The 24,985-nt window shown below is 52.1% G+C and overlaps 1 protein-coding gene across 1 annotated transcript in view; it reads left to right on the forward strand.

The window, feature by feature from the left end:
• The first annotated feature begins 8,241 nt into the window (after positions 1-8,241).
• Positions 8,242-24,985, forward strand: part of LOC109945651 (uncharacterized) — a 47,369-nt gene continuing 30,625 nt past the window's right edge. The window contains exons 1-6 of the mRNA XM_020551963.1: positions 8,242-8,374; positions 8,454-8,556; positions 9,230-9,366; positions 9,439-9,520; positions 9,618-9,744; positions 9,830-9,975. Of these exons, the coding sequence (XP_020407552.1) occupies positions 8,242-8,374; positions 8,454-8,556; positions 9,230-9,366; positions 9,439-9,520; positions 9,618-9,744; positions 9,830-9,975 (728 nt within the window). The remainder of the gene's footprint in view (positions 8,375-8,453; positions 8,557-9,229; positions 9,367-9,438; positions 9,521-9,617; positions 9,745-9,829; positions 9,976-24,985) is intronic.

Below are 24,985 nucleotides of genomic sequence, written 5' to 3' on the forward strand. Positions count from 1 at the left end.
AGCCAAATGTTAAGTGTTACACTTATAAGGTGAGAACTACGACATGCTCTGATAAGGAGTAATGAGTACTCCAAAAATAAATGCATGCATAGCATGATTACATAAACATCCCAGAATGAATCACAACAGAGCGAAAAAACCATAAGTTTGTAGGCATACCATTGTCAATTCAGAGGTCACTAAGGATAGCCATGCCTAGAGACCAAGAATAACACATATCACCTTACTGTATTCCAGGCAGCAGATCTATCAGTCATGTAGAAGTACAGAAAGTAAGGTTGATATCTCCAAAAGACTATGCAGGAAACAATTTAAAAGGCTTTAGAATGAAAAGAACACTAAATTGATAGAACTTAAACTCCAAACTATAAAGTTTATGGTTGGCAGTTCTCCTTGTTTCTTATCTGCATCTAATACTAAAAGAAGGAATTTTCATTCATGCCCCGGTCCGTCTGTCCCTCCACTCCCGAAGCATAATTCCTAACTGGTTTTACTGAGAGTAGCAGTACGTAATGAATTAGAGATACGAATCCTAATTGGTTTACTGTCGTGATGAATTAGAATAAGAATCCAAATTAGTTTACTGTCTCGTCCATGACCCGAACTCACAACATGTGAGTAACTAAGTTAAAATAGGGACGTCCAACAAAGTATAGAGTCTGATTCCAAGATGTATTTACCTCAAAATTGAGCCTCAATGAAGAAAGCATGAACAAAACCACAGAAGAAAAGTATAATCCATTACCATGAGGTAATTATTAAGCTTGTCAACCTGAGGGCGGAACTGTAAGCCTAATACTAGATTCAGCAACTCACAAGCAGCTGGTATTTCTATACATTTCTTCTTATCCTCTGAGGAAAGATAATCATTGTGAAAAATCACAGAAATAGCAGTCATCCTAATCACTTTGCTTTGGAGCATTATAATTTACAATAGAAACCAACCATACCTGTGAGGCAATAACGAAATGCATATATGTAGAAATCCTGGAAACTGGATGGCCTTGTAACCTGGAAATTCAAGCCAGTTCTCCGTTCATCCTGATAACATAAAAACATGTATTAGTCAACACTTGAAAACATAGAACAATTTTTTAGTATTAGAACTAAATCAGGTCCTTCATTGAACACTTGAATAGCAGTATGTAATGCATACCAGGGTAAAACAACCTTGCTTATCACAGCATGTGCCTCTTCTGTGGATCTCGTCATACGCCGCTGTGCTCCGCGGTGCCTTTGCCCATAGCATGTGCCTTTCCTGTGAGGGCCCTGATTTACACCTGCATTAACCAAAGAAATAGGGTCTGTTTCTGATGCACCTGCATGTATATTATCTCATTCATGGTATTCTTGGAAAAAGAACAAGGGAATGAAAAGAAAAACAGAGATAAGATATGACACACTCAAATAATTCAAGTGGACTTTTCAGATTAGGTGTGGTCGTGTGGCGCTTCCTTAGCTGTCATTATGTCGCACATCAATTTCTTGGAACTGTACTTTTTTAGGGAGAGACAGAGTTATCTAGGCTATCGCCATGCCTAAGATTAAGTTAGAAAATATGGCTCGACCAACATATTAGAATACAAATTAGCTTATGTGGCTTTACAAATATGGCTTTCTCAACTGGGTCACCAATTGTCCTGAACAAATGATGGCCCATAGACCGAATCCTACACTCCAAAATCTTTGGTGGAGCAGATTGACTAGCATGCAATACCTAGGAACTCATATTACAAGACATTGGTACGTACTTCTGTTCTCAAGGTCTGTAGACACTTCAGAATCAGCGTGCTTGCAGCTTGCTCATCGGTTCTATTGCCGCTCTTGCTGCCTTCTTTCTCGTAGAGACACAACTGCATTACCTTCCCTTCCATACGACCACGACCCTGTTAGTTCTGTATCCATGTTTTGTGTGCACTGCCAATGATGGATGGGGGCACACGTGAGAGCATGGCGTGCTGCCGTCAAAGCCCGAGTGCTCAGCGTTCTGCGATTTTGTGAGGTATGTACTGGTATAGCTACCTTCTTTAGGTTTAATATGGCCCCTGGTTATGCCAGTCTAGCTCTTTCCCTTTCGCCTACACAAACATAGAACCGTTTCGTCTTTGAACAACTGCTGTCGAGCACATTAGCTGGCTTCCCAGCGTTTCACGGGACCTCCTCCTCTTCCCGCCAACTGCCTACTTTGTCGCAGAGATATGCCTGTGGTATCTCCCCTTCCATACGAACATGTCAGTTTGACATTCCTGTTGTTGTGTGTGCTGCTGCTAATGGATGGGGGCACATGTGAGAACATGGCGTGTTGCCGTCGAAACCCCATTGCCCAATGTTCTGCAATTTCCCAAAGTCTGCACTAATATTATGCGTTCTTTGAGTTGAATATAGCCTTTGTTTAAGGCAATCCGTCTCTTTCCATTTCGCATAGACAACCGAACGTTCATTATGTCTTTGAACAGCTACTATCGAACACATGAACACACTTGATCAGCCATCCGCTTCGGCGCCAACACATGCGTCGCGTTATGCAATTTTGTTGCGTTCTCAGCAGGTTCGTCAAAAGCGGCCAGGTTAGTGACTGTCAAGCTTTTGATGCTGCTTGTATCTACTACAACTCTATGCTCATACTAAGATGCGTGTGCACGCCGTTTGTAGGCAACAAGTCCTTACTCGACTTTCCTACGACGATTGCCACTGCTAACAGACACCATCGCAAACAGAGAATGTGTCGTACGCCTGCGTCTGCTGAACGAGCATGTGCCAACAATGGTTTTCCCTACCACATGTCTTTTCCAAAATAATCTTTTGGTTTCATATCTAGTGCACGTTAAAGAAAGTCTATGAAATTCTGCTCGCCTTCCTGCTTATAGTTAGCACGGATGGAGCCTCACCGCCTCTTGAGCGATCATACATCGAGCTGCTTAAAGGTACTTGTGTACCACCTAGACTATTTTCTCTACATGTTCCTAAAGTAATCCTTGCAGCGTTTACACATATTTGCCTGTAGAGACTTACAAAGATCGCTCATACTATGGTGGCCCATCGGACGAGTGCCCACATTGTGGCGCCGTTTTCTGGTTTCAAGAACAGGTCAAACGTGTGTCTGCTGTTGCGCAGCGCAGGCTTGTGTACAACCTTTGTTGCAGAGGAGGCAAGATTGTTTTGGAGCCTTACAAATGTCCACCGGCGCCCTTATGTGACCTGCTGCGATTCGATGGTGATAGTCGTGCCAGAAGGTTCCTTAGGCAAATTCGCTCATACAATTCCCTTTACGCGTTTACCTCACTAGGCGCCATCGTTGATAGATCGATAAATAACAGTACTGCACCTTATGCTTTCAAAATCAATGGTGTCATACACCATCGCATTGGCTCGCTACAACCCAGTCATGGATTGCGACCACAGTTTGCACAACTTTACATATATGACACTAAACACGAAGTGCAAAATAGGCTGGGCATGTTTGAGAATGAGCCTGATGTCCATGATCGCCCGGATCCAGAGGTGACCCGTTTATTACTTAACATGCTAGATGAGCATAACAAGCTGGTCGCGGCATTTCGCTTTGCTAAAAACGTTTAGATGAAGAAGGCGACCAAAATGTGACGTTGCGATTGTTAGGCTGTAACACACGTCATGACGCACAATACAACTTACCGGCCAATGGTGAGCTCGCTGCTGTAATAGTGGGTGATTGCTTACCTTCACAATACAAGTACGATGTCCTCGTGCACGCTAGAGAGGGTGGACTCAAACACGTTTCGTGCTTGTACCCGTCCTACATGGCCCTGCAGTACCTGCTGCTTTTCCCTTACGGTGATCATGGATATCACCTTGGAATAAAATACACTGACGTGGGAGAAGGCGATGCCACATGCCGCAAGTATGTTACGATGCTTGAATTTGTTAGACATCGTTCACACTATAGGCTCAACGAACCGAACCCATTCACTTGCTATGGTAGGCTGAGCAACCAGCTAGTTGTCGATGCGTATTCTACGATCGAGGCATCTCGATTGCAATTCATAGCGGACCACCAAAAAAATTGCGTTGTGAATCCGTACAGGGGATAACCGATGCCATTGGCAGGGGTCTCACCAGTGCAGATTCAGTTGGTGGAAGAGTGATCGTGCCTGCATCTTTTACGGGTGGCCGAAGGTACCATGTAATGAACTACCAAGACGCGATGGCCATCTGCAGAGTGTACGGCCCACCAGATCTCTTCGTCACCTTCACATGCAACCCTAAATGGAAGGAGATAGTCGATGTGCTTCACTTCGAGCCTGGTCAGCAGGCATGCGATCGTTCCGATATCGTTGTAAGGGCCTTCCATATGAAGGTCGATGAATTCATAGCAGACATTAGAGAAAATAAAATTTTTGGTCCTATCCGTGCTGGTGAGCTTCATCTTAACTTGACACATTGAGTGGTCCCTTAATATTGCTTTGCATGCTCTCATCTGTAGCCTTTCCTATGCAGTGATTTATACCGTAGAATTCCAAAAAAGGGGCCTACCACACATACACTGTCTTCTATGGTTGCTTGGTGGTCGTTCAAAGACAGAGGCCTGTGCCATTGACGCTTTCATATGTGCTGAGATACCTAACGTTGCCATAGACCCCTTGGGTTATGCTCTCGTTGATGAATTCATGATACATGGTCCATGCTGTGATTACAACAGGCGGTGTCCATGCATGAAAAACGACAGATGCTCTAAGAAATTCCCTAAGACGTACCAAGACGAGACTGTCATTGACGCTTTTGGCTATACCCTTTATAGAAGACGAAACAGATGCCGGTTCGTAGTAAAAGGTGGAGTAAAATTAGACAATAGGAGCGTAGTGCCATACAATATGCAATTGCTCAAAAATACAATGCCCATATTAATGTCGAGTGGTGCAACAAAACACACATGATCAAGTACTTGTTTAAATATGTTACCAAGGGAAGTGATCGAGCCAAGATATATTTTGAGTTGACTGCAAACACAACTAATGCATCTCCAGGCCCTCAAATAGCCCTGCCAAATGAGGTTCGCGAATACATAGATGCCAGATACTTATCAACATGTGAAGCTCTATGGCGAATCTTCGAATTTGACATTCACTTTAGAGTACCTTCTGTGGAACGTCTGGCGGTGCACTTACCTGAAAAAAAGTCGTGCAGTACGAGCCTGGGACAGACCTACAAGCATTGCTTTTGAGCCGTGCAGCAAAGAAGACAATGTTAACTGAATGGTTTGAAACAAACATGAAACATAGTGATGCACGTCACCTGACTTATTGTGATTTCCCCAAAGAGTGGTCGTGGGACGTTTCTATTAGGTGTTGGTGTAGAAGGAGGTTGTCGTCTGCCAAGATTGGTCGCATGTACTACGTGCACCAAACAGCTGGGGAGCTATACTATCTACGCATGCTCTTGATGTTTGTTTTAGGTGCGACGAGCTTCGTTGATATAAGGACCTTCCAAAATACTGTGTACGAAACATTCAGAGAGGCGTGCGAAGCACGTGGTTTGCTCGAAGGTGACAACGAGTGGAACCTTCTATTTGATGAGGCAATAGTCTCTGCCTCGGCGTTTCAGCTTCGACAAATGTTCGTTACCATTGTCGTTCATTGTCCTGTTTGCAATGTCCGTGCTTTGTTTGACAAATATTGGATCTACTTCACCGATGACATACACTGTGGTCTTAGAGAAGCCCTTAGCAACCTGCACTACACAGCTCCACATGAACAACTCCTTACGTTGCTTTTGAGGAAGCTAGCAGACACGTTCGCTAACAGTGGTGCCAACATAGCTGATTATGACCTTCCAATCTTATCATCATGTGTGTGACGTAGTGTTTGGCAACTGGCTGATAAACGACGAACTGAGTCCTGAACCATTGCTATTGCGTGACCATGCTGTCGCTGCTGTCTGCAGTTGAATGCTGACCAACGGCTCATTTTCGAAAAGCTGACTGAATCTGCGCTCTCCTGCTCATCGGGCATATTTTTCGTATGTGGACATGGTGGGACGGGTAAAACTTTCTTGTGGAACGCTATACTCATGCATTTGAGGTCCCAACAAAAAATTGTGTTGTTTGTAGCGTCCTCCGGCGTGGCTTCACTACTATTACCAAAAGGCCATACTGCTCATTCACGTTTCAAAATACCCTTCGATCTAGATGAGGGTGGTGTTTGTGGTGTCAAGAGAGGTACCATGTTGTCTGAACTTATACAGCAGACTTCTCTTGTCATATGGGACGAGGCGCCGATGACCCATAGACATTGCTTTGAGGCCCTAGACAGGACTATGTGTGATATTCTTTCGGAACATAGAGCGGAAAATGCGAACATCCCATTTGGTGGCAAACCTGTTGTGCTTGGAGGAGACTTTCGCCAGATTTTACCCGTGGTGCGCAAAGGTTCACGATCTGCAATAGTGAACGCATCAATTGCCAGCTCACCGTCGTGGCAACACGCTACTGTTTTGAAACTACGAACAAATATGAGGCTCTCCAACCCATCTTTACATGGTAAGGAACGTGTGGACTTGGAACAGTTTAGCAAATGGGTCTTAGATATCGGCGATGGTGCTCTGCCAGCGATGACAAGAGGAGACGAGTCCGAACCTACATGGATTACGATTCCTGAAGATTTGTTGATACATACGGATGGTGATGATGCTGCGGCACTCATATCCGAGGTCTACCCAGATTTGTTAGAGAAATATATGGACCCTACATAATTAGCTACACGCGCCATTGTATGTCCTAATAACCTTACAATCGATAAAATAAACGACTACATTGTCTCAATGCTCCCTGGACATGGTGTCCAATGCCTTAGCTGCGACACGATCTCAAAGGCGTCTGAACGCATACCTGATTTTGACATGCTATATCCTACTGAATTCCTAAACTCTATTAATGCAGCAAATTTCCCTTGCCACAAACTCGTGCTAAAAAGAGGCATCACAGTCATGTTGTTATGTAACTTGAACCAGACCGCAGGGCTTTGTAATGGAACATGGATGCTTGTAACTGAGGCCGGACATCGTGTTCTTAAATGCGTAGTACTAACGCCCTTCGGAGTCGACGAAGAGGTTTTCATACCGAGGATTGCGCTTAACACTACCGATGTCAAATGGCCCTTCACATTGCAAAGAAGACAATTTCCGATACGAATATGCTATGCCATGACGATTAATAAGAGCTAGGGTCAGACCCTCTCAACGGTTGGCCTCTACCTTGACAGGCCTGTGTTTATGCATGGTCAGCTTTACGTCGTTGTTTCAAGGGTTACATCTAGAAGTGGTCTTAGAATTTTGATTGAAAATCCTGATGGTTCCTGCGGATCACAGACTCGAAACGTTGTTTACCGAGAAGTGTTGTGGGCCGTAGATGCGGACCCCCTGCAGACTTCTTATTGCATAATCGACTCAGACCTGTACATAACCAATGTGTAAAATAAAAATGTGTATACCGGCAACGCGTTTAGTTATCGTACCTATTCTGTTCTATGACTGCTTCCCCACCAAAAGAATTTTTGGTCTCCTATATTGTTTGTCTAGCGGCCTACCGGCAAGCGAGCACTATATGTCGCAAGTTTACAAAGGGGAACCGCTATGTCTGCATGCTCCAATAGATCTTGTCATACAACATCCGTGGTAGATGCCTACTCAATGATATTGACCTAACTTTACCTAGCATGTTTCTCCTATCCTAAATATTTTTTTGTAAGCATACTGCCCTTGTCAGCATCGAGTGTAGTGTTTATTGGTTGCTTATTTCGCTGGAAATGACTGACCTCTGCTTCATTACTGCAGATGGGGGACATACTCATTCCTAGCCTTATGGTTGGAGACTGCTCTCGCACCTTGTGTTTGCGTGTCTCTAGGCTTTGGGAATTCCTTGATCCTCAGGATGACAATAGGCTCCTGCATATTGATCTTGTTTTGCTTGATGAAGAGGTAGATCCATCTTTATACTGGTCTGATACTTGTGCATGCATAGTAACCATCAGCTCAGCCAACATGCTATACAATGTCCTATGCAGTTCTTCTATACAGTGTTCTATGCAATTCTTGCGTGTTGCTTAAAATGTTACCTCCTTTTGTTAGGGAAACAACATACATGCCCATGTCTATCCTCCGTTGTGCCAACAGCTCAGTGTGCTGCTCGATGAGGGAGGGATGTACAACTTGAAGTATTTCTTAGTCAGGAAAGCTAACAGATTCTACAAATCGATAGAAAACTGCAACATGATCAGCTTTACAAAGTGGACTATGGTTGAGGTAGTCCTCCAGATCCCCCCTGCTTTCCCGGTTTGCACATATAACCTCACTCCCATAGACCAGCTCCAACCGCGTGTGGACTACAAGGAATATTTCACTGGTAACCTTCTACGCATAGTGGTTTACATGTTATAGGTAACATGAACACAGTACTAATGCCCTCGCCATCTCTATGGTATATGTGCTCGGTGTTGTCAGCGTGATCTCCCGTGTTTCATCACTACGCACAAGGGGACGACAGTCTGAGGTTATGAAGCGAACAGTCACTATAAGCAATGCAAGGTACCATGTGCATTCCTATCCTACTACACATTCCTTTTGGGTGCCACATACATATATGTAGTCTGATTTTGTTTGCAACAACATAGCAAGGAACCCATGAACAACCTCAACCTAGACCACAGATTACCACTTATCATTCTCCACGCTAGCAAAGTTGTCCATACGCTCAAGTGAATAGATGAAGGGTAAATGCACCGAGACAGTAAGAACGCCATTACATCACGTGGGGTCAATTTGCGTCCAAAAACTCAGCAGACACTATGTCCACAGATCATGCAGGGGATATGCTACAAACAAGTTGCCCATAGCGGGAAATAAAAAATGACATCTTCCTTGCAGAGGAAAACTGGTTCTAAACTACCTATGTCTTCAGTTGACCATGCTTCATTGCAATGTACCTTAGAAGAGATCATTTTTCCTGCTCAGTCAATCCTCCATGTCTAATATTATCCATTGCCCGGACAAAGTTTCCTTTACTACATGGGCATACCATGCATGTTGTGCTCATATAGAAGATTACTAAACAGCTTCAGCTACCATCGACCATTTAAACAAACAGCTATTTTGAAGCTCTAGACGCACAATTTACGACTTTTATTTCTTTGCGATGTCCACACCTAACACGATACAATGACCAATTTATTTGTAAACTCGTTGTTCTTCACTCCGACAGGGATATCGGGCCAACCGTTGATGTTGTGCTTTGGGGCGAGCGGGCCACAACTTTCCTAGCTGAACAGGTCCACAGGGACAGTGGATCCTCACCACAGATCATAATATTTGTTGGCACTCTCGTGAGGAGCTACGCTGGTAAGTCTACTACATCCCTTTGGTTGCACTGCTAATACGCATGAGCATCTGAAAGGTTCCATTGTATTTTAGATAATGTGTCTTTATCGGGAGGATCATCATGCAAGTGGTACATAGATGCACCGGTCCCGGAAGTAAACGCTCTCAGAACTAGGTAACTTACTCATTCTGGGTTTTCAGACATACAATTTTCAGTCGTCTTTCTCACCAAATCTGATTACTGTCATTCGTAAACTGGCATGGCTAAACAGTGCTGAAACCAACCACCACCCTGTCATTTGGGATCAGGGCAAAGCAGCTAATGAGAGTACAGTAATCGCAGTTCCTGAACATAAGAAGCTCAAGGATATTAAGTACCTCCATCCTTTTGAAAATAAGGTGAGGTCCCTCTACTCGGCTAAACCTTGCAGTCCTAAGGTTTATCATAGGTTGATACTGTTCACTTCAATTACATTGTTTATAGAAGAAGGAATGGCTTGTCATCGTAAAGGTGCTCAAGATTGATAGCTCATGGTGGTACAACGCATGCAAAAAATGCCTTAGGACAACCAAACCGCACGGTGACACATACAAGTGCACCAATAATTCCTGTGACGCGCCTACCCCAAGGTCAGCTCTTATACGTCTCTCCCGTTTTTGTTAAGGTCCTGCTAGATCGCCTGGACGCCTAAGCGATGCCTTAAAAAACACCGTTACCTATCTCTCTCCTTTTTGTTTCCTGCACACCAAACCTTTTTCACTCCTTAAAAATTCACATGCCCAGACCTATAAGGTCACTGTTTTGGGCGGAGGGAGTAACAAGCATTAGATAAAGAAATACAAAAACACAGAAATGAGACACTAAATTACCTCAAAACGGTTCCAAAAATATAAAATCAGGTGATGCATGAATGCTGACGTAGCAGAGAAAGCCAAATATGAGAAGCCTGGTAAAGCATAAGTCATAAAGCACCAGAAATGTGTCATTAGTTAATCAATAGTTCAGTCAGAAAAAAGATGTTTGATACACGTACGATATAAGTATTGATAGTGCTGATGTTCTCAGCTAACCACATATTAAAATTGCAATGCTGTAATACAATAAAGGGTCGTTGTTCAGTTTTTGTCCATGGTATATTTTTTCTAACAGGCTCTCTATGCATGATACAAGATACTGAAAGAAATATTAGGTTCTTACAGGATTTGGCAAGTAGGTTCCTGTGCCTTAGAGTTTTTAGGTTCTTACAGGATACTGAAAGAAACAGTTTTTGCCTCACATAAGTAGATATGGAAAACCAAAAAATACAGCAACAAGAAGCGTGGAAAGAACTGCATCGATATGGATGTCCGCACACTGAAAAGCAAAGATATCAGGATAAGTATTTAAGAATGATTAGCTTGAAAATTTTGTCCTGCACAAGATCATTTCTGATAGATGCATTCATGCTACCCGACTTATACTATTTCGATGAGACTAAGTGGTTTAATTTTAGCTTTCTCTACCCACATATCTTTTATTGTAGTTGCTCTCTCAGCAGTTTGCTTGAGCAAAAGGCCTAGATATTCCCTTAGGGAAAATTTGTTGTGGGACATCACGACTTCGTATTATTAGCTCTAGCCTATAGAACACAGCAAAAGTCACTGTTTGGGGGGGAGGCGCTGTCAAATTGTAGCTGTTAGCTGGGTGCCAGGGGCCCCATTAAAATACTCTTTACGCCCGAAAGAGGAGAGTTTTTTTATTTTGGTGTCCCTGCATCACAAATGAACCCGAGCCGACCCAAACCAGACCCAACAGAAATTTGTATGAAACAGTGAATTCTCTAAAGGGGCGTTCCAAACTAAACACACTGAGCATGATAGACACAGACCAACTTTACCCCTTTCAGTTGCATATTGCAATTTACAAGTAAATAATAAAAAAGATGAAAAAATCACCACAAGAGTTGCTATGATGGAGATTGTCCAGTATGTGGCTTGTGCAGTTAGAGTATCTTAGCTTTAGTGAAGTTTAGTGCTGGGAACAAGTCTTTTCTGCTGCCACTGACCCGAGAGTGGCTGTTGCTCTTGCTCAACCTACTTTGTTTATTGTGACTTGACTTTGTGTCAACCTCTTGACTTTTGCTTATTCCTATAACAAATTTCTTGTACTTAACACCCCTTAGCATATCCTGGTCCTCTTGGGTGAGAATCGGTGGCAAATTGTTTGTTTTGCCCGACAACAGTGTGATTGCAGCACCATTTTGTGTTGGTGAGCTGACTGGAGATTGATGGGAGACCTTACACCTCCACTAGTGTTTCCTGATTTGCTGATTAGATGATGAAGCCACACGACCAGCTCCAGGATAAGTGCTTCGGTCTTCTCCTTGTCAGCAAGATACAACGTCTCCATTCGGGACATATCCATCTGCCCTGATATCTTGCAGTTTAATTCAGATCTGTATTAGAAAAGAGATTGTTACCGACACATCATAGTTTCATCAATGTCCATTTACATCACTGAGAAACTTCAGTTTCATCAATTTCTGTGTAGAATGGCCTATGGCAGTTTTTGCAAGCGTGCTTGTTCTGGTGATATAGCTAAAAGAAAAGCCGTGAAAGCAAACTATGGCAACTAAGGGAGACCTTTAGTGTCTATGCCAAAATTTAGAACTAAATTGAACTAAGGGTTTCACCTAGCATCGTTGAAGGTCGGTTAAGTTGAGCTGTAGCTCAACTAGACTCACAAAAGGCTCGAGCTTAAGTGCTTAACATATGGTATCTGAAATGTTAACTGGATAGTAGCAAGCAGTACTTAGAAACTTGCATAGGAGTGAGAAGATGCTAATCATATTTGCCTTTTTAAAGCTTTACTCGACAATATACACATAGGATTGAGTAAAAAAACATAGTGAACTAAAGAAGCGCACCAGCCAAACTTGAGGTCTGATAACAGACCTCATGAGGAGACAATTTAGATACATGGCCTTCTTTACCCCTTCAGTAATATTTGAAACAAAAGGGAGAAAACCTAATAATAAGTTGGCTGCAAATCCTAGACACGTGGCAAAAGATCAACAATAGATCAAATAATCCTCTGTTTGAGATTTTCGAACTTTGCAAACAGGTCATCGCTGCTTTCCTGCATACATAGAAATATTGAAAAAGGAAGTCGATCTTCAGGTCACCGGGAACACGGCAGAAACATGTGCAATCGAGCCAGGTTTTATATGGTGATTCAGATTTGAGGATTCAGATGTACCTTGGAAAGGAGATATCGTACAATGAAACAAATTGTGAAACCACATCCTACTAAATCCAGCAATTTTGGGTCTGTTATAAGTCAACCAAGCAGGTTAATGAGCATTTGGTATTAGAACTAAGTGTAGATTTCCTGAAGGAAATTGTAACTTCTGTACTAGGGGGACTGAATCAACTGCACGAACAACAAAAGATAAGATCCATAAAGCAACAACAAAAGATAGGTTGAAGTCATTATATATATATATATATATATATTATCTATAGACCTTCAGACTGTTATGCATTTCTACTTGATCAAAATTTATGCTTGTCTTGAAATAACATGTAGGAAGGTAGCACTTGGAGAGATTTAATTAAATCCAGAGTTTAATTTGATATAATTGTCAGTGGAGGATTTTGAGAATAGAATTCAAGTAAACTCTACTGCTCCTGACTGCTGCCACCTGCCAGTCATTTCTTTCCTTCTGCTTCCCAGTTGTTTCTTGGATGTTCAATGTTCTGCTTACAAGTTTGGTTTCACTATGCTTTTGGTGTCTGATACCTTAACGTCTGCACTATAGGGCGCGCAACGCGCGCTTCCTGATCAACAATCAAACCACTCTGTGCAGGTACAAGATATCCCTCACCGCTGAAGACGATACTGACACCGCCAAATTTATCTTCTTTGGACGAATGGCGCAGCGCCTCATTAAAAAAATGTGGACGCCCTCATCTCGACTAATCCACCCGGTTTCATTCCAAGAGAAATTACAAATCTACTGGAAAAGTCTTTCGAGTGGAATGTTAGCTTCACCGAAAGCACAATTATTTATATCAGTGTTTCCTTCCAAGTGAATGCTATTGTCGGCGTTTCGAGACCGGGGGGGTCCCTAAGCCGACGAGTGAATGTCGCTGCGTGCCCCAGCCCAGATGGGTCGAGCGCGTGGGCGAGCGCGAAGGGGGGAAGCGAGGTGGCCGGAGATGGGCGTGAGAGAGGTGGAAATCCCGCGGCCTTCGTGTTCGTCCCGCGCCCAGGTCGGGTGCGCTTGCAGTAGGGGGTTACAAGTGTCCACGCGGGTGAGGGAAGCGAGCGGCCCCAAGAGAGCGCCTGTCCCGTCCTCGTCCCCGCGCGGCCAACCCTCTCTAAGAGGGTCCTGGTCCTTCCTTTTATAGTCGTAAGGAGTGGATCCAGGTGCACAACGGGGGTGTAGCAGAGTGCTACGTGTCTAGCGGGGGAGAGCTAGTGCCCTAAGTACATGCCGATGTGGCAGCCGGAGAGATCTTGGCACCCAGATGGTGTGATGTCGTGGCCGTCGGAGGAGCAACGGAGCCTGGCGGAGGGACAGCTGTCGGAGCGGTTGAGTCCTTGCTGACGTCCTCCTGCTTCCGTAAGAGAGCTGAGAGCCGCCGTCGTCACAGAGCTTGCGGGGCGCCATCATTGCCTATCTGGCGGAGCTAGCCAGATGGGACACCGGTCTTGTTCTCTGCGGCCCGAGTCGGCTCGGGGTAGGGTGATGATGGCGCTTCCTGTTGACGTGGCTGGCCTGCGCCCTAGGTTGGGCGACGTGGAGGCTCCTCCGAAGCCGAGGTCGAGTCTGTCTTCTGTGGCCGAGGCCGAGTTCGAGCCCCTGGGTCGGGCGAGGCGGAGGTCGTTCGAAAGAGGCCGGGGCGGAGTCCGAGCCCTGGGGTCAGGCGAAGCAGAGTTCGTCGTCTTCCGGGACTTAGCTCGAGTCCGAGCCCTGGGGTCGGGCGGAGCGGAGTTCGCCGTCTTCCGGGACTTAGCCCGAGTGCGAGCCCTAGGGTCGGGCGGAGCGGAGTTCGCCGTCTTCCGGGACTTAGCCCGAGTCCGAGCCCTGGGGTCGGGCGGAGCGGAGTTCGCCGTCTTCCGGGACTTAGCCCGAGTCCGAGCCCTGGGGTCGGGCGGAGCGGAGTTCGCCGTCTTCCGGGACTTAGCCCGAGTCCGAGCCCTGGGGTCGGGCGGAGCGGAGTTCGCCGTCTTCCGGGACTTAGCCCGAGTCCGAGCCCTGGGGTCGAGCGGAGCGGAGCTTCCTATGGTGCCTTTGGCAGGGCCTGACTGCCCGTCAGTCTCACTCTGTCAAGTGGCACTGCAGTCGGAGTGGCGCAGGCGGCGCTGTCCTTTTGTCAGGCCGGTCAGTGGAGCGGCGAAGTGACGGCGGTCACTTCGGCTCTGTCGGGGGGCGTGTGTCAGGACAAAGGTGTCAGGCCACCTTTGCGTTAAATGCTCCTGCGATTCGGTCGGTCGGTGCGGCGATTTAGTCAGGGTTGCTTCTTAGCGAAGGCAGGGCCTCGGGCGAGCTGGAGATGTGTCCGCCGTTGGAGGGGGGCCTCGGGCGAGACGGAGTTCCTCCGGGGTCGGCTGCCCTTGTCCGAGGCTAGGCTCGGGCGAGGCATGATCGAGTCGCTCGAACGGACTGATCCCTGACTTAATCGCACCCATCAGGCCTTTGCAGCTTTATGCTGATGGGGGTTACCAGCTGAGAATTAGGCGTCTTGAGGGTACCCCTAATTATGGTCCCCGACAGTAGCCCCCGAGCCTCGAAGGGAGTGTTAGCACTCGCTTGGAGGCTTCCGTCGCACTTTTTTGCAAGGGGACCAGCCTTTCTCGGTTGCATTTTGTTCCGGTGGGTGCGCGCGAGCGCACCCGCCGGGTGTAGCCCCCGAGGCCTCGGAGGAGTGGTTTCACTCCTCCGAGGTCCTAATGCCTTGCGTAATGCTTCGGCTGGCCTGGTTGTTCCCTCATGCGAACTGGCCGTAGCCCGGGTGTACGGTCGGGGCCCAAGTTCTCGGGCTAGTATGTTGACGCTGTCAACGGTTCGGCCAGAGCCGGGTTTGCGAGAGCAGCCCCCGAGCCTCCGCACAGGGCGAGAGGACGATCAGGGACAGACTCGGCTTTTTACATACGCCCCTGCGTCGCCTTTCCGCAAGGAGGAGGGGGGGGAAAGCGCCATGTTACCCTCGATGGGCGCCGAACATGGTGTCTCCGGTGAGCTGCAAGCGGGTAATCCGAGTGGACGTCCGTGCCCCGTTCGTTAGGGGTCGGCTAGGGGCCCAGAGGCACGCCCAAAAGTACCTGCGGGTGATCTGCCGGACCCGGTCCCCTGGCGACGGGGTCCGAGGGCTCGATGCCTCCCTCTGATGGGATTCCGTTACAAGATCGCTCCCGCTGGTCTCGGAAATGTCCTAGGGTACCTCGGGAGCGCAGCCCGAGCCTTGGTTATGTATCGGACGTACCCCTGGTCATCCCTCGCTCGGCGTCTGAGGCGGCTGTGAACCCTTCGGGGGCCAGCCTTCGAACCCCTGATCAGTAATGGGCGCGGAGCCCGAGTAGCCTGAGGCGGCCGTGGAACCCTTCGGGGGGCCGGCCTTCGAACCTCTGACCAGTAGTGGGTGTAGGGCCCACGCGATCTGAGGCGGCTGTTGAACCCCTCGGAGGGCCAGCCTTCGAACCTCTGATCAGTAGGGGGGCTCGGAGCCCGGTTCCTTCACGGGGAAGGATCCTTTTGGGGGTATCCCCCTTTCCCGGTCCCTGTTGCAAGAGATAGAGAAAGAGGAAAAAAGGAAAAGGATACGAAATCGAACGACGTGGTGTACCTTTTTTGGCGCGGTTATCACGACAAAGGCGAAGCGTCGCCCGCTTCTCCTGCCAGAAGCGCCGCCTGTCCCGCCGTGGAGTTAATGCGACGGGGCGAGTGGTTGGCAGGGCGATCGTCGCGCGTGCGCGAGCCGTTCGAGGAACGGATCACGGGCGCGTCGTCTTCACGCCGTGAGAGGGGGTTCTCTTGCTGCCCCCGGATGGGACGTGAGCTTGGCTGACGACGTGACCGCTGCTCCCGCTCGCCTGCCACCGTCATTACTGCCGGCCCACTTTCGGCCGCATTGACCGTCGCGCTAGGCTAGCGCTGCTGGGCCGTGCGCTGGGTCGCCTCGAGTCGCGGTATTGGTTCCGCAACCGAAGAGGCGCGGTGATGGCGCAAGTGGCGGTGCAGTTGCTTGCATGCAGCATCCGGCGCGCCGGTTGCGTGACGCGTGGGCCTGGGCCTCCAGGCCGGGCGCGTTGGGAGTCGGAGAAGCGCGTCCACTTGGTGCGGTTGCATGCCGCCTGCATGGCTGCCCGCCTCTCTCGCCCGTTGGTCTGGGCCAAAGTGGAGGGTCACTTGTAACCGCTGGGCGGTTGAGTGCACCACGCGCGGCGGTTTGGCTTCTTCTGCTCCGAGCCGGCCATCGTGATAGGGGAGGCGGCTGACGCCGACGTGGTCCCGAGCCCGCCTGTCGTGCCGGCCATGCTGGCGCCTGCCGCTACCGAAGTCGCCGCTGTCCCAGCCGGAGAGCGGCCGGTTGCTGTCGGCGTCGAGACGGCTGATGCGTCGGCGCCCAGTGCCTCGGAAGAGGTGGGCGTGGAGGCACGACCCGTCCAGCCGGGCGGCAGCCTCATCGCTGTGCGGCGGAGCCCCGGGGCCCGACGCCAGTTGCTCCGGTTTCGGACCCGCGAGGCCTCGGACCCTGTCTTCATTCTCGACGATGAACAGGAGGACCAGTCCTGGGATGAGCTCCGCGAGTGTGCTGAAGCAACGGTGGGGTCGCTCCGGTCATCGCTGGAGGTTTTCTGCAGGGACGTCCCCAAAATCCTCCAGGTAACGGTTTCAGGCATACCTTTTCTTTTCTGTGAACGAGGCGTTCTTCGTGATGCCTCGTTTCCTTCCCCAGGATCTGACGGATCGGAGCGCCGCCAAGTCGTCGTTCATCCGCCGCGAGGTCGATGTCTGGGGCTCGCTGCGATCCCTGAGGACCTCGCTCGCCGGGGCTACTGCGTGCCTCTCTCAGCAGGGTGCCAAGGTAGCGGACCTCCAGTTGCTCTGCACTGACCTGAGAGCCGAGGCGGCAGCAGCGCGCGCGGAGGCGGCAGCGGCGCGCGCAGAGGCGCAACAGCAGCGGTCGGAGTTCGTCCAGGTCGTCGAGGAGCGGGACCAATCTCGGGACCGGGCTACCGAAGCCGAAAGCCGGGCTGAAGCCCTCGCAGCTGACTTAGCCGCAGCCCAGGTCGCTGCCTCGGAGCAGCGTGCCCAAGCCGGAGGTACGCCTTGGCCGTCCCTGGTTCTTGTTCTTGTCTGTTTCCTCTGCTTGTGTTTGAGTTCTTTCTTCTGGCTGTTCGCAGAGCTCGAGCCCGCCCTTGACGAGTCCGCCAAGGCGCTTGCCGAGGCGCTTGCCGGAGCTGCCGAGCAGAGGGAGGCCGACCTCGCGGCCATGTCCGAGGCCGTCTCGGACGTTTATCGGATCCTTGGCTCCGGCGACGTCCCTTCAGGAAGCTCCCCTCAAAGCCGCCTTCAAGCCTTGGGTGATCACGCGCGCGGCAGAGTCCGCGAGGCGCTACACCACGGCGTCAGGTGGGCCTTTGCCGTGCTCGCTTCCCACTACGTTGTGGACCTGGAGCGGGTTAGTGAGGGGTATTGTCTTCCTGACGAAGACGAAGCTGCCCTGGCAGAAGTTCAGCGGCTCGACGCGGTCGCCGCGGGTCCGAGCGCAGTGCTGGCGACCACCTTTGAGGCGGAGATCCTTCCCCCTGCGCCGTCGCCGGAAGCTGAGATGGACCTTACCGAAGGCGGGGACGGAGCTGAGGGCGCGACTCCTTCCCAAGGCGGCGCCTAACTCTTGCTGAAACAGTTTCTGTTGGATGTGTGTGTGTCTTACTGCGGCCGCTGAGGCCTGAACACTTTGTTTTCATTGCATGAAGTCGTACTCTTCTTCCTTTTATTTTGCGTGTCTGGTTTAGCCTGTCAATAATAGGGTGGCTTCCCGAGTTGGGTCATTTTTCGTGGCGGGTGATGAGTGAGGTGTCCCTAACCCGGAGGCATAGGAGTTCCTCGGCTCAGTCGGCCTCACCACTTACATGTACCCACGTTCGCTTCTCGGGGCCCTGCTTCTGACATAGCCGGGAGAACGCAAAAGCCTTTTTTGATCGAAAATTTTGGATGCGGAGAGGTACACCCAATCTTGACGCAGAGGGGTTCCCCCTTTTTAGCCCCCGAGGGAGGGTCGGGCTCTGCCGAGGCGAGGCCGACCCTTCCTTGACGACTGAGACTTGTGTGGGAGCGAGGTATACGAACAGCTCGAAAACATCTTAAGGGTAGAAGCAACGTAGCTGTCGGACGTTCCAAGCGTTGCCGTAGACCTCGCCTTGACCGCCGGCCAGCTTGTACGTTCCGGGCTCCAGAACGTCGGCGGTGACAAGCGGCCTTTCCCGGGGGTGCGTGTAGCCCCGGGTACCCCCAGCAAGGGCTCGGGGTGCTGTGCGATGGTCGGGGTCTTCTCCTGGTTGGCTTCGATGCCCCGTTTGGAGATAATGAACTCCAAGACCATGCCCTAGGGCGCCCCGAGGACCCACCTTTCAGGGTAGAGCTTGACGCTTTTCGCTTCTTTTAGCTTGTGGATCTCCTCGCCTATCACTCTGCGCTTCTCCGTGTCGAATCGGCGCAGAGGCTGCTTGACGGGTCGGGCTCCGGCCCGAATATCCAGCGAGTGCTCGGCGACATCCCTCGGTATGCCGGGCATGTCCGAGGGACTCCACGCAAAGACGTCGGTGTTTGCGCGGAGAAAGTCGATGAGCACCGCTTCCTATTTGGGGTCGTGCCCGGAACCGATCCGGATCTGCTTGGAGGTGTCGCCACTGGGGTCGAGAGGGACGGCCTTGACCGTCTCCACTGGCTCGAAGTTGCCAGCATGGCGCTTCACGTCGGGCACCTCTTTTGAGAGGCTTTCCAGGTCGGCGATGAGGGCCTCGGACTCGGCGAGGGCCTCGGCGTACTCCACGCACTCCACGTCGCATTCGAACGCGTGTTTGTACGTGGGGCCGACGGTGATGACCCCGTTGGGGCCCGGCATCTTGAGCTTCAGGTAAGTGTAGTTGGGGACGGCCATGAACTTCGCGTAGCATGGCCTCCCCAGTACCGCGTGGTAGGTTCCTCGGAACCCGACCACCTCGAACGTCAGAGTCTCCCTTCGGAAGTTGGAGGGCGTTCCGAAGCAGACAGGAAGGTCGAGTCGTCCGAGGGGCTGGACGCGCTTCCCGGGAATGATCCCGTGGAAGGGCGCAGCGCCTGCTCGGACGGAGGACAGATCGACGCGCAGGAGCCCGAGGGTCTCGGCGTAGATGATGTTGAGGCAGCTGCCCCCGTCCATAAGGACCTTGGTGAGCCTGACGTCGCCGACGATGGGGTCGACGACGAGCGGGTATTTCCCCGGGCTCGGCACGTGGTCGGGGTGGTCAGCTTGGTCGAAAGTGATGGGCTTGTCGGACCAGTCTAGGTAGACTGGCGCCGCCACCTTCACCGGGCAGACCTCCCGGCGCTCTTGCTTGCGGTGCCGAGCCGAGGCATTCGCCGCATGCCCACTGTAGATCATGAAGCAGTCGCGGACCTCGGGGAACTCTCCTGCTTGGTGATCTTCCTTCTTGTCGTCGTCGCGGGCCCTGCCACCCTCCGCGGGTGGCCCGGCCCTGTGGAAGTGGCGCCGAAGCATGACGCACTCCTTAAGGGTGTGCTTGACGGGCCCCTGATGATAAGGGCACGGCTCCTTGAGCATCTTGTCGAAGAGGTTGGCACCTCCGGGGGGCTTCCGAGGGTTCTTGTACTCGGCGGCGGCGACAAGGTCCGCGTCGGCGGCGTCGCGTTTCGCTTGCGACTTCTTCTTGCCTTTCCTCTTGGCGCCGCGCGGAGTAGACGCCTCGGGAGCATCTTCCGATGGGCGGCCCTGGGGCTGCTTGTCCTTTTGGAAGATGGCTTCGACCGCCTCCTGGCCAGAGGCGAACTTGGTGGCGATGTCCATCAGCTCGCTCGCCCTGGTGGGGGTCTTGCGACCCAACTTACTCACCAGGTCGCGGCAGGTGGTGCCGGCAAGGAACGCGCCGATGACATCCGAGTCGGTGATGTTGGGCAGCTCGGTGCGCTGCTTCGAGAATCGTCGGATGTAGTCCCGGAGAGACTCTCCCGGCTGCTGCCGGCAACTTCAGAGGTCCCAGGAATTCCCGGGGCGCACGTACGTGCCCTGGAAATTGTCGGCGAAGGCTTGTACCAGGTCATCCCAGTTGGAGATCTGCCCCGAAGGCAGGTGCTCCAACCAGGCGCGAGCGGTGTCGGAGAGGAACAGGGGGAGGTTGCGGATGATGAGGTTGTCGTCGTCCGTTCCACCAAGTTGGCAGGCCAGGCGGTAGTCCGCGAGCCACAGTTCCGGTCTCGTTTCCCCCGAGTACTTTGTGATAGTAGTCGGGGGTCGGAACCGGGTCGGGAACGGCGCCCGTCGGATGGCCCGGCTGAAGGCCTGTGGACCGGGTGGTTCGGGCGAGGGACTCCGATCCTCCCCGCTGTCGTAGCGTCCCCCACGCCTGGGGTGGTAGCCTCGGCGCACCCTCTCGTCGAGGTGGGCCCGACGGTCGCGATGATGGTGCTCGTTGCCGAGGTGGCCCGGGGCCGCAGGCGCGGTGTTGCGCGTGTGCCCAGTGTAGACCGAGGCTTCCCGCATGAATCGGGAAGTCGCGGCATGAGGTTCCGAGGGGTATCCCTGCCTTCGGGAGGCAGAGCTCTCGGCCCGTCGGACCGCAGCGCCTTCCAGGAGATTCTTGAGCTCTCCCTGGATTCGCCGACCCTCGGTGGTTGATGGCTCCGGCATCGCGCGGAGAAGCATCGCTGCTGCAGCCAGGTTCTGACCGGCCCCACTAGATGCGGGTGGCGGCCTGACCCTGACGTCGTTGGCGACGCGGTGCTGGAAACCCTGGGGCAGGTGACGTATTTCTCCGGTCGGGGGTTGACTCGCCCATACCTTCCCGACGTCCCGGCGGATCGGCTCAAGCGCTCCTGCTCCCTCGTCGAGCCTGGCCCGCGCCCCGCGGACTTGCTCGAGCTGTGGGTCGTGACCCCCCGCCGGAACGGGGACCACAGCTAGCTCCCGCGGGATGTCAGCGCGAGGCACCGGCCTAGGGAGATCACCGTCCTCCGGCATGCCGAGATGGTTGCCTTCGGAGGGATCCCCTAGCTCGACGTGGAAACATTCGCGGCTTGGGCTGCAGTCCTCGTCGTCGAGGTTGCGGCTACCGTCGGAACAGTCGGAGAGGCAGTAGTCACATGCGGTCATGAAGTCCCGCATGGCACTGGGGTTGCCAAATCCAGAGAAATCCCAACAGATGTTGGGGTCGTCATCTTCCTCGGACCCAGAGGGCCCGTAGGTCGAGACGTCCGTCAGCCGGTCCCAAGGCGACCGCATGCAAAACCTCAGAGGGTTTGATCTCGCCTCTACGAGAGCGCCCGCCAAAGCAAGGTCGCTAGGCGGGTTGAGGCTGAGTCGAAATGACGTAGGATGGGAATCGGTTGGTACCTTTCGGTCGGCGAGCAGCGACATAGTCACGTCGGGGACTGATTGCACCGTCGTCCCAGGTACGAGGGCGACGTCCTGCAAGCTCTCCGCGAGCGCACTGGCGTCGTCCACTTGCTCGGGGTTGGCGTGTCGCGGGGAGACGGCGCTCGCCTTTATCTCAAACGCGAGGTCGACACCCGACGCGCCCCCCGTTGGGGCGCTGGGGACGTCGACTCGCTCGACAGCCGACGAGGCGCAGCCTCCCGCTTGGCCTTGGTTGCCCCGCCTCCTCCTCCGTTGGCGGGGGAGAGGACGGGGCGAGCTCGGATGTTGTTCTTCCACCACGCGGGGAAGACGTCGTCGATTCCGCCGCCGACGGGCGGGCTGCCGGCCGCCATTGTCGTTGTCGCGTGGCGGTGGAAGGAGTATCATGTCGTAGCTGCCGTTGAAGGACATGAACTCAAGACTCCCGAAACGGAGCACCGTCCCAGGTCGGAGAGGTTGCTGGAGACTGCCCATCTGGAGCTTGACGGGAAGCTGTTCGTCAACACGCAGCAGGCCCCTACCTGGCGCGCCAACTGTCGGCGTTTCGAGACCGGGGGGTCCCTAAGCCGACGAGTGAATGTCGCTGCGTGCCCCAGCCCAGATGGGTCGAGCGCGTGGGCGAGCGCGAAGGGGGAAGCGAGGTGGCCGAAGATGGGCGTGAGAGAGGTGGAAATCCCGCGGCCTTCGTGTTCGTCCCGCGCCCAGGTCGGGTGCGCTTGTAGTAGGGGGTTACAAGAGTCCACACGGGTGAGGGAAGCGAGCGGCCCCAAGAGAGCGCCTGTCCCGTCCTCGTCCCCGCGCGGCCAACCCTCTCTAAGAGGGCCCTGGTCCTTCCTTTTATAGTCGTAAGGAGTGGATCCAGGTGTACAACGGGGGTGTAGCAGAGTGCTACGTGTCTAGCGGGGGAGAGCTAGTGCCCTAAGTACATGCCGATGTGGCAGCCGGAGAGATCTTGGCACCCAGCTGGTGTGATGTCGTGGCCGTCGGAGGAGCAACGGAGCCTGGCGGAGGGACAGCTGTCGGAGCGGTTGAGTCCTTGCTGACGTCCTCCTGCTTCCGTAAGAGAGCTGAGAGCCGCCGTCGTCACAGAGCTTGCGGGGCGCCATCATTGCCTATCTGGCGGAGCTAGCCAGATGGGACACCGGTCTTGTTCTCTGCGGCCCGAGTCGGCTCGGGGTAGGGTGATGATGGCGCTTCCTGTTGACGTGGCTGGCCTGCGCCCTAGGTTGGGCGACGTGGAGGCTCCTCCGAAGCCGAGGTCGAGTCTGTCTTCTGTGGCCGAGGCCGAGTCCGAGCCCCTGGGTCGGGCGAGGCGGAGGTCGTTCGGCAGAGGCCGGGGCGGAGTCCGAGCCCTAGGGTCAGGCGAAGCAGAGTTCGTCGTCTTCCGGGACTTAGCCCGAGTCCGAGCCCTGGGGTCGGGCGGAGCGGAGTTCGCCGTCTTCCGGGACTTAGCCCGAGTCCGAGCCCTGGGGTCGGGCGGAGCGGAGTTCGCCGTCTTCCGGGACTTAGCCCGAGTCTGAGCCCTGGGGTCGGGCGGAGCGGAGTTCGCCGTCTTCCGGGACTTAGCCCGAGTCCGAGCCCTGGGGTCGGGCGGAGCGGAGTTCGCCGTCTTCCAGGACTTAGCCCGAGTCCGAGCCCTGGGGTCGGGCGGAGCGGAGTTTGCCGTCTTCCGGGACTTAGCCCGAGTCCGAGCCCTGGGGTCGGGCGGAGCGGAGCTTCCTATGGTGCCTTTGGCAGGGCCTGACTGCCCGTCAGTCTCACTCTGTCAAGTGGCACTGCAGTCGGAGTGGCGCAGGCGGCGCTGTCCTTTTGTCAGGCCGGTCAGTGGAGCGGCGAAGTGACGGCGGTCACTTCGGCTCTGCCGGGGGGCGTGTGTCAGGACAAAGGTGTCAGGCCACCTTTGCGTTAAATGCTCCTGCGATTCGGTCGGTCGGTGCGGCGATTTAGTCAGGGTTGCTTCTTAGCGAAGGCAGGGCCTCGGGCGAGCCGGAGATGTGTCCGCCGTTGGAGGGGGGCCTCGGGCGAGACGGAGTTCCTCCGGGGTCGGCTGCCCTTGTCTGAGGCTAGGCTCGGGCGAGGCATGATCGAGTCGCTCGAACGGACTGATCCCTGACTTAATCGCACCCATCAGGCCTTTGCAGCTTTATGCTGATGGGGGTTACCAGCTGAGAATTAGGCGTCTTGAGGGTACCCCTAATTATGGTCCCCGACAGCTATAAACGCAGAAATTGATGGTGGCAACATACTTCCAACTACATCGTCCTCACAGCCATCGTCGACCATACTTTCACAAGGTAAAGCTTATCGTATCTGTTTAGTTGAGCTATGTACGTTAGTTTGTGCCAAGTTAGGAATGAAACTAATGCTTTGTTTTCTCTGCTTCTTTATTTCCATTTCGTTCTACCTGTATATGATGGGTCACCTAAGGCTGAAACGACAGACTGCAGAGTCTGCCGGATATACACAAACTGGCACTGTGCTCACCTGAAAATAGGCAGCTTTATAAAAAAAATACAAAAAAACTCCTGAAACTACGTTGATTGAAACTAAACTGGTCAAATTGAGTAATGATTTATGCATATGGAAAAAGGACTAAACTTATACACTGCTCACATGCTGCACAAACTACACCACGAATTCAGTAGAACATATGCTAAAAAGAGGCTAATATGCATCATTTGTCGAGAACACCACATGCTGCGCACAGAACTGATGTCTATCTCAGAAAATTACTTGAAGCAACCACAACATTATAGCTCAGGTAGATATTCAGAATATGTTCCAGCCATATTAAAGACTCGGTAATATTACACTAGGACAGGCCATGCTAGCGTTTAGGCCATAGTATTACAGTTTAGAGTCATTTTTTCCATCTACAGAACAAGCATTTCCCTCTTCTGACTGAGTATGTTTCTTTTTTAGTGCAGGTCTTTTCATTGCGCCCTCTCCCCATCAACTGCAACTCTTCTGGCTCTAACCTATTTTTTGTCTGCCTCCTAACTCCACAGCAGGACAA

The sequence above is a fragment of the Zea mays genome, chromosome 4, assembly GCF_902167145.1.
Source record: "Zea mays cultivar B73 chromosome 4, Zm-B73-REFERENCE-NAM-5.0, whole genome shotgun sequence".
NCBI lineage: Eukaryota > Viridiplantae > Streptophyta > Magnoliopsida > Poales > Poaceae > Zea > Zea mays.